Below are 11,894 nucleotides of genomic sequence, written 5' to 3'. Positions count from 1 at the left end.
CACTCGCAGGAAGGTCTCAGGAAAGGAGCATTTCCGGTGACACATTTTCTCCTGTTCCCTGCAGCTCCCCAAACTAGATTAGGTCCCTAGTTAATACGTTAAACTACGTTAAATGTCCATTAGCAAACCAGGGCTGCAGTTTAATGAGCTGATCCGGAGCAGGATGGACGTGGCCTGGTGCACAGAGGGGCCCCACCCTGCCGCGCCCGTCTGCCCCCCACGGACAGGTGCTGCGACAGGTCAGACGCCGGTGGACGCGGAGGCACCTGCGGCATTCCCCAACGCGGAGGGACTCAGGAGCAAACTTGGAGCCAGTTTCATGATGGGGTCGGGCTGCGGTCCAGGGGGCGGGGGCGCGGGCCAGGGGACCGGGGTTGGGTCGGGCCAGCTGGAGAGCCTCCGCCGGTTAAACCGCAGAGCCACGCTGGGCGGCTGCGCTCACGGGCTGAGCGCTGACTACAGCAGACCTTGAGGTGCCAGAGCCAGCAAATCCCACGCGGGCCACTCAGGAGTGTCCGCTGTCCCTTTTTTGGGACGTGGCTCGAATGCTTCACGGCCCTTTGCGCCCACGTGAGGAACCTCTGTCTCTGAGGTGCGCTCAGAGCTGCTCAGAAGTACCGTGGGAAGAACTGCGCACCCCCGCAGCGTCCTGAGTGAGGCAGGGCTGCCACACCCCTCCCCCCACGTCTGGTTCCACATGGGAGCTGGAACTGCAAGTCGGGGGACCAGAGAGCCCCCGCGCCCCCGCTGGGTCTTCTCCCCATCTCTTCCCGAGTGCGCATCCTGCGGAAGGCTGCCTCGCTCACATCTGTCCCTGTCGCTTAGGGGGAAGGTGAGTCTCTTCTGACGCACCACCTGTTAAGCTTCCCTCCAGCCTCTCCAGAGCCCCCTGGGACAGCCATGAGCTCAGGTGGCGGGCGCTGGGCGGCTCTGGCCTCTGGAGTTCCCTGCCCTCACCTTCAGTCTGGCCCTGGACCCCAGACTCCAACGACTGCCCAGTTCTGCTCACTCGGCCGCCGCCTTCGCCCCGCAGCAGACGTAACCACACTTGGCCCGGGGAGGGGTCTTTCCCGGAGCCTGCACAGTCAGCTGCCTCCTGGCCCGTGGTCCTCTGGCCGCGGCTGTCTGGCTCTCTGCCTGTCCATCCCTCGCCTCAGGGCCCTGCTTCCCTGCTGGACGCTGTCCCCCAGCATCCAGGGCCCTCCTGTCTGCACGCAGGGCCCCGCCACCCTTCGCTGTGCCTACCCTTCTTTCTGCTCCTTCTCTTCCTTTCCTTCTGCCCAGTCATTTGGACCAGCGTGTCCACCCTGAGACCCCTAGACCCTGGAAAGCCGAGCACCAGCCAGGCTTGGTATCCCAATGCAAATGGACATCAGCAGGCCAGCTTGTGCCTCCAAGGAGTGTCAAAAGCTGGGACTTTGGACTCAAAGAGACTGTACCAGCTGTGACCTTGAGCAGATAAAGCGGGGGTTAAAATAATTCTACTTCCTCCTGGGTTGCTGCTTATTTAAGCGAGGTAATATACGTTAAGTGCTTGTGTCCAGCACACAGTGAGTGCTCAATAAATGCTCACCAACTAACTCTCGCAGAGTGAGGTAAGCGATCGCTGAGTGAACATTCCGCAGGCGGTGGGGACCCATTGCTGGTTCTGGCGGGGACAGTAATGTGGTAGATGCAGGTAGGTAGGATGGGGAAGGTCTGAGAAAGAGACAGTTTACAGAGAGCAAAGAGCACGAGAAAGATTAGTACAGGCCGAAGATGGCATCTCGAATCGCTGGGGCTGGGGGCGAGATGGGCTTTTCATAAACAGGACGACTGGGCAGAGCAACTGGAAAAAGATAAAATTCGCTTCACAGTTCACACCATGCACCACAATAAACTCCAGAGAGACCGGGGGTTGAGATGTGCCACTCCAATCATACGAGCTCGCGAGGAAAACGAGGCGGGACCCTCTTGAACCTGGGTGTATTGTAGAGAAAGACTCTCCGACCATGACTCACATCCAGAGCTGATGAGTGACCGAGGCGTGTGACCACACGGAAAAAAAGACACCCAACAGAAACACCAGAAACCGTGGAAAGACAATGGGCCAACCAGGAGACAAAGGCCTAACGTCTCCTCCGACACCAAGAACACTTTCCAAAGGGCCAGAAAACTGACGAAACGGGAAAAGACAGGAAAAAACGATTCTGAAAAAAGCTGTAAGAATGGCCCTTAAACATATGAAAGGTGCTCAGATTCACTCATAATTAGAGAGATGCAAATTAACACACCCCGAGACCCCATTTCTCCTTTATCAGATGATGAATATTCAAAACTGTGGAAAACGCAGTCTGTAGGCGAGGCTGTGGCGAAATGCCCCCCCCGCCCCCCACGCTGATGGGGAGGAACCCCCTTCTGGAGGGAAAGTGGTGGACGTAATGAATGACCTGCTCTCTCACCGCTGACCCAGCAACCCCAACTTCCAAGACTCTACCTGAAGGATGCAGCTCCAACAACGTGAAAATGCACGTGCACAAGGCCATTCACTTGACACTGCCTGAAAGTGGAAGGTACTGGAAAAATCTCGATGCCCCTCCCTAGGTAAGCGGGTAAAAACGAAGCATGGCGGGGCGCCCCCAGCGGGGGAAAGGGGCGAGCAGGCCTTCTGCTCACTGATAGGGTCTGTCTACAGGACGCACTTAAGTGAAAAAAAACCCAAGTGCAAAGAAGCTCTGAGCCCCGGACATGGCGGGAAGGACAGCCTCGGCCTGACCACGGGACCAAGTGAACCAGCGGGGACACCCCTGCAAGCTGGGGCTCCTGTCACAGAGACTCGGCCACCTGAGGCCTCTGGGCACGAGGCCGGGCTCGCCTCAGTCCCCAGACCCCTGCTCCTGGATTGGCTACAGGCACCTCAGACTGGACGTGGCTCAGACGAGACCCTCTATCTCTTGCCGACTCAAGGACTCCTGTACCAGACCCCTGGTCGCCACAAATACACCTCCTCCTGCCCCTCACTGTCCCCACGCACCTGTCACTGGGCCCTCATCCCTCTCAACCTCTCCCCCGCCCATGGCCACGTCCCGTCACCCTGGGCTGTGGTGAAGAACCCCTCACCGTGGCCTCGAGTGGAATCTGGGCTCTGCGGCCCCAAGGCCCCCTCCCCCCAGCCATGTCCCTCCCATCAGGGGACACACGGGACTCACTCGATGGTCGTGTTCCAGTCACACCACAGCGTCCTCTCGATGGCCTCCATGTCCACCCTGAACTGGGAGAGGCAGAGCTCCTGGAGGAGGGCACCGTGGTCGGCGTCCTGGCAGGCGGTGGCCACGAAGGGGAGATGCACTGCAATGACAGCGTGTGGGGACTGTCACCCTCTGGCCTCGCTGCCCGCCCGCCCCGTGCTGGGCTCTCCAGCCAACACATCCGTCAGGGAGGCGCTCCCGTCCAGAGCCGCCTGGTTGCTGCCCCGGGTCTGTGAGCACCTGGATGAGGGCCACACCCCGCCACCCCCTTTGCTGGTAGAGACCGTCCCTTGCAGCGAGAGCGTGCGGCATGGTGGCACCAGGCACAGGGCCGGATAGGCACGCGCCGTTTCGTCCTCACCCGACCCGACGTGTTCCCACCTCCACCTCACAGACGTGGAAACTGAGGCCATGAGAAAGACTCACTGGGACCAAGCCCAGGCTCCTCACCTCGATGCCACCAGGCCCCTGGCCCCGGGTGAGGAGCAGGAGTCACCGCCACCCCGGGGGCAGCAGGACAGGGCACCTGGGGCCGGGCTCACCCCCCCGTGCCGGACACCTGCCAGTCACGGACCGAGCTGACGCCCTGGGACGCGGCGCGTTCCACCCCCCACCATGATAGACACACGACCCAAACCGAGCAGCTGTGGGCTTAGCACGCGCTGCGCAAATCGAAATTCGCCGTCGCCCGGAGCCTGCGCTGGCGCCGGCGGACGCGGGGCAGGCGGGCGGGGACTCCTCCTGGGCCGTCTCTTCACTGCAGCCCCCCGCCCCCTGCTTGCTCAGCCTGTCTGTGGGGCAGGTCGGGGCAGGTGCCCTCCACGGGCTGTTCAGGGCCGCCCGCCGGCTCACCCGCCGCCCCCAGGCTGTGCTGGCCCCGGCCCAGTGGCGGGGACACCTGCCCCACCCAGACGCCCCAAGGAAGCCCACCTGTGGGACGGGGGCAGCGCCGAGGCTCCGTCTGGGGAGGAACTCAAGCTGCCCTTCGGCCTCATCCGAGGGTCGTGCGCCCCCCACGGTCCCCATGGCTCCCGGCACCTCCGTCCCCTACAGGGTGCCTTTCCCTGCAAAGCCCGGGCCCCGATCCCGCCGCCCTCCTCCCGCCTCCTCGCCCGAGGTCCCGGCCGCCCCAAACACACCGCCCAGCCCACTTCCTCCGCGTGTCACTTAGGCGGCAGAAAGTCTTTCCTTCTCTGAGAGCTGTGTTGCCGCCTGTCACCCCCTCATCTGACACACGTGTGGACCCCCCAGCACCTCTGCACATTAATATCCGTCAAGTCAGGGACCGGTGACGGCAGCTTTATCAGTGGACACTGCGTGGGGGCGAGTCGCTGCCTTGGGCCGGCCGAGGAGGGACAGGAAGCTTGGCGGGCTCGCCTCCCGTTCTGGAAGGGTCGGTTTTGGGGTGATGAAGGCTCATCTTGGGGTGGGCCCTCAGCTGCAGAGAAACCCGTTGGGGTGGACACGATGCTGGGGAAAATGTGACAAGGACGCTGGTGGCTCCCAGCCACCGGAGGACCAGGGCACAGAGGCCACCGACCGCCCAGCAGGGCCAGGCCCAGGCGCACCGCCGCCGTCCGCAGCGGGGGGTGCCGGTGCAGCAGCTCTGAGGGGACATTCCCAGTCCACAGTCCTCCTGCGCGGTGGCCCCCGCGTATGCAGGTATCTCCTGAGTCCTCGTCCTCGGGGGGGCCACACAGCAGGCCGCCGGCCCCACCCCGCCGGCCGTGCGGGAGCAGGACTGGCCCCTGCCCTGACCCTGGCCTGGCTCTGGCCTGGCCCCGCTCAGTGCTGCATCTCTCACCCGGCTCTCTAAGCCCCCTCTGCCCACCAAGGGCAGGACCCCTGCTCTGTGGGGATGGAGACCCCGCTTTCCTTCCTCCCTTGGGGAGCATAGCTCAGCCTTTCTCTGTCAGCGGGGGCGCGGGCGGGGGCGGGGGGCTGGGAACCGTGCCCCGTTTGTGAGCAGGAGCAAGACACAGACTTTTCTTCCATCAGCCAGATGTGGCTTCTTTCACTGGAAAGAGAGACAAGATGACAGTTTGAAAACCAGCTGTTTGGGTTCTACTCCTGTGTGACCGCAAACTGAATCATCCATCACTCATCTTCAAACGGCCGGGCGGGGCGGACGCGTTCCTCCCCGTGTGATGGCGTGTGACGGCGTGTGACAGCGTGTCGGGGCAGGGGCCCCCGCCGTCTGCGCTGCCTCGGGAAGCGGTTCGGAGAAACGGCTCCCTCCCCCCACAGCGGGAATGGCCCCTGGATGGAGGGTGAATGGCAGCAGCCCGGAGGCCGTAGGGTCTCTCGGGCACAGTGATGGCAACAGACAGACAGGGCCACAGCGTGGCTGAATCTAGGAGATGAGAGCCAGGACCGATGGCTGTCATCTTAGGCCACCCCTGGTCTGGGCCTGCACCCCTGGCAGGACAGCCCACCCAGTCACAGAGAGAGAAGCACGGACCCCAAATTGTCACCCTCCCGAGCTGGGGGGAGGCTGGGATGAGGTGGGGGCTGGGGGCTGAAACGGAGCCCCCAGGGAGGCCCGAGAGCTGGGGGGCCGAGGGCTCTCGTGCCTCCAGGGACCCCCCACACCCCGACCTTGCTGGCCAGGCACAGAGGAGGCCTCACGGGGCTCGGGGCTCGGGCTGCCCCTTCCCCTCACCGGCCACAGTTTCTTGATCTGAGAAAAGGGAACCTCAAAAAGAGGGGTCCACCCCTGTGGGGTTTCAGGGTGAGCCTCCCTCGGCAACTCACAGGACGCTCGGGGCCTCTGACCCCAGGGGCCGGCCGGGCAGGAGGGCGCTTTCGGAGGTAGATACAGATGGCACTGTCCTGAGTCCCACGGGGGTCCACGTGGGTCGGGGCCTTCCGACCTGTACCCGTTGTGTACATTCAGTCACTCTGTCAAGCAGACCTCACTGAAGCTTTTTGAAAACGAAGGGCGTGTCCACGGCGGGGTGTCGCTGCGGGGTGTCGCTGCGAGGGATCGGCATCTTCTGACTTGCTCGCTGTGTTTTCCACAGGCTTGAAACATGTCGTTGGTTAGATGGCATCTCTGTGTTCCGGGCGGCGGTTGCTCTGCGGGCCGTTGGAAGCCCCGACTCTGCAGGTTCTTGCAGCTCCGGGCCAGCAGAGCGAGAACCACCCGCTCCCGAGACTCCCCTGGTTCGGGAGCCGAACCCCCAGGAAGCTACCCGGCTGCCTGTGCCTGGGGGGCCCTGGAATGACGTAAACAGAGCTCGGTTCGAACACATCGCCCTGGGCCTCCCTCTGCCTATTCCAAAAACAGAAAACCAAAACCCAAACCACAGCAAACGGGAAAGAAAAACGACGTGCGTCCAGCACGAACTCCTCAGCCGTCCAGGCCGCGTGGCCCGTCGCCTCCTCCGGCCGGCACGGCGCGTGACTCGCTGGCGGTATTCATCATGCCACGTGGTCACGGCCAGGAAAACCCTTCGCCAGCTGGCTGTGGACCCCGAGCCCACGCCTCAGCCCCACACGGCCTTGGCGCTCAGCAGGCTTCTGGTGAAATTTAGGGGCTGACGGCACCCTCACTGAAGGAGCAAATGTGCTGGGGGATGCCCCACTTCTGGCCGCTGACGGCAAACCTCCTGGGTCTCCTCTGGCTTCGAGAAGCTCAGAGCGGTTCGGGCCTCTGGTGCCGCACCCCGGTCTCTGAGCTGGTTCGCTCCTCCCCTGTGAGGCGCTCTGTGCACCCCGTCTTCCCGCAGTGGTCACGTTTCGGTACCTTCGACACTTGTATCTCTGTCAATAGCCACCACCTCACTCTTTTCGGAAGCAAGTTGGGTACAAGTGGACAGAACGTAGATCAGGATCTAGATCGGTCACACGCCACGTCCAGAAGACTCGCTGCTTCCCCGCCCATGGCCACGTGCCGGGAAAGCCCGGTCCCGGGCGGTGACAACCGATTCGCACGGCCAGGCCCTGTCCTAAGCCTTCTTCAGGCATTCGCCTACTTAATCCGCACAAATACCCCCTACGGTATTCCTCGTCTCTCATTTGACACATGGGACAGTGGGGCCCAGAGAGGTTAAGCGACCTGCCCGGAGTCGCACAGCTCAGGGACGTGGAGCTGGAGGCAATTCCTGGCACGTGCACCTCTGAATATATGGGGAGACAGCGAGGGTGGCAGGCACGGCAGACCCGAGGCCATCGCGCTCCCTGCAACCACTGGTGTCCTTAAGGGACACGCGATGCCATCAGAGGAGGGACCTTCTTGATTTTATAAAGAAAACTTCGCTCTCCCCTGTTGAAGAGGTAGGTCCCCTTTCTGCAGAGCGCTATGCAGTGCGGGGCACAGGTGGGGAACAAATACTTCGCTGGGCAGCGACTGGAGGAGCACGGGCCAGGCACCCGCGCGACAGGTGTGGGACCAGGAGGGTCTGGAGGGACCTTTCCAGAGGTGAAGGGCGCAGCCCCGAGGGCCGCTCCTGCCGCCCGCTGCCTGATTCTCCTGACCCGGCCGTCGGATCACCATGTGCCATGCTCACTGGGCCCGAGGCCCCTGCGGCAGGCCCTGTGTGGGCTGCCGCGGCCTGTCCCAGCATCCCCTACGTGGTCCCCGGGCGTCTCGCCCCCGTGGTCTCTCTCTGTCACGCTGACCAGCTGACCATCCTCTAGAGCCAAAGCCCCTCCCCAGGACGCTTCCCTCTCCCCAGCTTAGTGTCCTGCGCTTCTGTTCTGTTCTGGTTCTGGCCCTCTGCGGGAGGTCCTGCCCCTCCCGCCCCCAAGAAGCTCTGTCGCTGGCAAGAGGCATTCCTGCCCTCCGCCACCCTCCGGGCACCCGGTCAGGGGCCGAGAGAAGAGGGGAGTGGTCTTTCACGCCCCCGTGAGGCGTATTTGCTCCAGCGAAGGCTGTGCCAAGCAGGTTTCCCAGGTGCCACCTGATTTGATCCTCCTGGTCAAGCTGCGGTTCTGGTCCCCTATGTCCTTGCTCTGGCCCAGAGAGTCTGTGTCCGTCTGTCCCTCCTCTAGCTGAAGTGCCTGCTCTGTGCTGGATGTGGGGACCTGTTACTGTGTCCCCTGAATCCATAAGAAAATGGGACGCTAAGTCAGGTCGAAAACGAGTGACATCCAAAAGGCGGGCAGTGGGGCCGGGCGACATAAGACTGAAAGATGATCGACCACGATATCGCCCCCGACAAAGTCAAAGCCCGCCTGAAAAGCGACGTGGGTGCCCCACACCTCTCAGGACGGCCCCTGTCACAGGGAGTTAAGTGACGCAGGGCGTGGAGAAGGCGGGGCCCCATGCTCGGCGCGGGGAGCGCCCCGTGGTGCAGCTGCAGAGGGAACAGGGTGGCAGGGCCTCCGAAACTAAACTCAGGATCATCGCATGATCCAGCGGTCCCACGTCCGGTCTACACACAGAGAACTGAAAGCGGGCCTCATGAAGACACCGCCCACGGTCACAGTGGCATCACTCAGCGGTCAAAAGACAGGAACAGCCCGAGCGCCCACCGACAGATGGACACACAGATGTGGTCCATCCACAGTGGAACAGAACTCAGCCTTGAAAAAGGAAATCCCATCACATGCCACGACATGGGTGACCCCTGAGGACACTGTGCCGAGTGGAACACACCAGTCACAAAAGACAAACACGCACGATCCCACTCATACGAGGCACTTGTAGCAGGTGAACCACAGAGACAGGCAGCAAGGCGGGTGCCAGGGGCTGGGTGGTGGGTGGGCAGTTTGTGTCCCATGGGTTGAGCTACGGTTTGGGAAGAGGAGAAGGTTCTAGAGAGGGCAGAGGTGGTGGCTGCAGAACAATGTAAATGTGTTCATGCCGCTGAACTGTGCACTTGAAATGGTTAAGTTGGTAAGTTTTATGATACGTGTATTTTATGATCATTAAAAAAGCAATGGCTGGGATTAAGCGGGGTTCCATTATGAGAACTCGCCACGCAGATGTGGCCGGCGGGGGCTATGCGGGACTTCTGCCTCCACTTCCCCCGGCGCTGAGCCCACAGAAACGCCACCAGAGAAGACTGCCAGCCTCACAAAAGCAGTGTGGGCTTTCGGCAGCTGTCACAGCCCCACACTGACAACCCAGACAACCTCAGCGACGGCCGCCAGGCAGGAATAAACTCAGGGGACACGGCCAGGATGAGCAGCAGAGGACCGAGCAGGCAAGTCTGACTCCCAGCCAAGAACGGGAACGAAAGGCCTCGGCATTCCAGGGAAACGCTGGTTCTATGCGGGGAAAAGACAATTCACAGACATAAACTACCTTTCATTTCTGACCAAGAAACAACATGAAAATGCCAATTCATAAAACCGGACCAAGAAAGGGCGAGTGTGCACAGACACGGAGGGGATTAGAAAAACAGTCATCTACATGATGACATGTTGGATAAAGTGGATGGATTCACACAGAAATAGGAGACGACACATCGCGATAAACAACAGGAAACCCAGGCGGACCGACAGCTACGAAAGACACCGAAAAGGTTCTCCAGTATCTTCGCCGCCAAGAAGGGCCCGAGCAGGTGGCTTTGCCCGTGAACATGAAGATCGCTCAGCTGGAGGGATGAACATTCACACCGTCCAAAGTGCCTGGCACAGACAGGAGGGAGGAAAGGCCACAGGCCTCTTCCGGGGAGACCCAGGGCTGCTAATAGAAGCCACCAAAGAAAATGCAGAACAAGGGACAACGAGGCAAGACTCAAACCCACAGCGGCCAGCTGACACGTCCGCACAGGGCCCTAAGCGACACTCCGTCCACCCCAGGGAGCAGAGGTGGCAAACCTCCTCCCTACCTGGGGCTCCACCTCCCCGGGCCCAGGGCCCGCCAGCCACAGAGGGAGTCTCAGCTCCGGCAGGAGGCCACGGGTGGTATTAAATGACTGTTCCTTCAGATCATAACAACAAGAGTAGAATAAAAAAGCATCTTGCCCAAAGGAGAGAATGGAAGGTTTTGGGTTTGTCGCCCTCAGCGGGGAGGGAGGGAGGCAGCTGGGCCACCCCCCACGCAGCGTGGTCTCCCCTCCCCCCGCAGCTGTCACAGGGAACCGGGAGATGGGAAGGGTGCCGTCCTTCCAGATGGTCTAAAAGCCAAGAGGGAGGAACACAGCAAGAAGCCAGCACTGTCAGACCCCGAGTACAGGGACACGGCCAATCCCAAAATACGGAGCCCCAAAGAGCGTTCCTAGATGCCAGCAACGACCAGGAAATAAACTGGGGACGATCCCCCGCCCGCGGTAGGAAGACGTCCCCAAGCGCATCCCACTCATCGCAGCGGCCAGAAAACCACGAGACTCCTAGAAACGGAACGAGCGGTCTGCAGGTGGATGAGGCGGGAGGGGTGCCGGGGTAGACGGCCGTTTCTCGAACAGCTGGTCTTGATATTAATCCTTCTGGATCAACCAATAAATCAGTGCAATTACCGTTCAAATCCCAACAGACACTCATCTGGAAAACCAGCGGGCATTGCAGATGACTGGCACGTGTCTTTATGATGTCGGGAAGGTCTCATGGTATCACGCCCATGACCATCCCACGCGATGCTCACTCCCCAGACTCTGCCGGCCGTACCTCTCTTCTGTGCCCTGGGCTTGTGAGGACACCTGCCTACCCGCCCCGGTCCCCTGAGTGTCCAAGGGGACATCTAACCAAAGTGGCTGCTGAGGACAGGGTGGCTAGCTTCAGTGCATAGAAATACACAACGCCCAGTTAAACTGGAATGTCAGATAAACAACATGTTTAAAAATAGAAGTGTGTCCCAAGTATCACACAAGACATACTTATCCTAAAACAAGTTGTCGTTGATCTGAAATTTTGATGTAGAAATTTGATGGGGGGCAGAGTTTTCTCAAGGCCCCTGCTGGGGGGCTCCAGCTCCTTGACCCCCCACACCACCTCCCCACTTCCGGAGCCCAGGAGCACCCGTTCGTCCTTCATCTGGCCTCTGGAGCTCTCAGGAGTCCCCCCTCCTTCCTCCCCGCTCCTCTGCCCTGGCCCACACCCCAGGCCCCTCGCCCACACCTCAGGCATCTTATCTATCATCTACCCAGCAGCAGCCCTCCCCAACCCCCTGGGACCAGTCTGTGGTTCAGGACCGGGCCGCACAGCAGGAGGTGAGTGGCAGCAAGCAAGGAAGTTCCATCTGTCTGTGTCAGCGGCCACTTCCCAGCGCCAGCATCACCTCCTCAGCTCCGCCTCAGATCATTAGGTGTTAGGTTCTCATAGGAGCACCGTCCTCGGTGCCACAAAGGTTGGGGACCACTGGTCTAGAGGCAGTAAACACAGAAGCGGAGAGAGCCAAGCCTAGATTAGTGTCACCAAGTTTCCATTTCAGCGACTGTGCTTTCTAGGTCTCCTCCCTGGTGACGTGGGGTTTTGCTCTGTCATATGCGAACTGCTTTTATTCCAGTCGATGACTAGCAGGAGCGGGCGTCATTGTCCAGTTCTTTGCTTGGGTAATGTGCTGCCATTGGACCCCTTCCCCCGGTGAGGTGTGGCTCAGAGGAACCGCTCCTGCTGAGCCCTGTGGCATGGGGGCGCAGGGCCTCAGGGAGCAGGGGCCGGGCCCTGCCCAGGCCCGGTCGCTGCTTCCTTGTCCCTTGGCTTCCAGCAAACTCCCCGCTCAGCAGGAGCTGCTGACGGGAGGGGCTGACTTGGCGACCCACAAGGTGGAGGGAGGCT

General features: G+C 61.0%; 1 protein-coding gene across 1 annotated transcript in view; it reads right to left on the bottom strand.

Moving 5' to 3' along the window:
* Window positions 1-11,894, bottom strand: part of RAMP1 (receptor activity modifying protein 1) — a 34,231-nt gene that overhangs the window by 18,254 nt on the left and 4,083 nt on the right. Inside the window, exon 2 of the mRNA XM_039861565.1 lies at window positions 3,189-3,327. Coding sequence (XP_039717499.1) covers window positions 3,189-3,327 — 139 coding nt within the window. The remainder of the gene's footprint in view (window positions 1-3,188; window positions 3,328-11,894) is intronic.

The sequence above is a fragment of the Pteropus medius genome, unplaced genomic scaffold (assembly GCF_902729225.1).
Source record: "Pteropus medius unplaced genomic scaffold, Ma_sr-lr_union100, whole genome shotgun sequence".
Classification (NCBI taxonomy): Eukaryota; Metazoa; Chordata; class Mammalia; order Chiroptera; family Pteropodidae; genus Pteropus; species Pteropus medius.
This window is presented reverse-complemented; position numbering and strand designations above follow the sequence as displayed.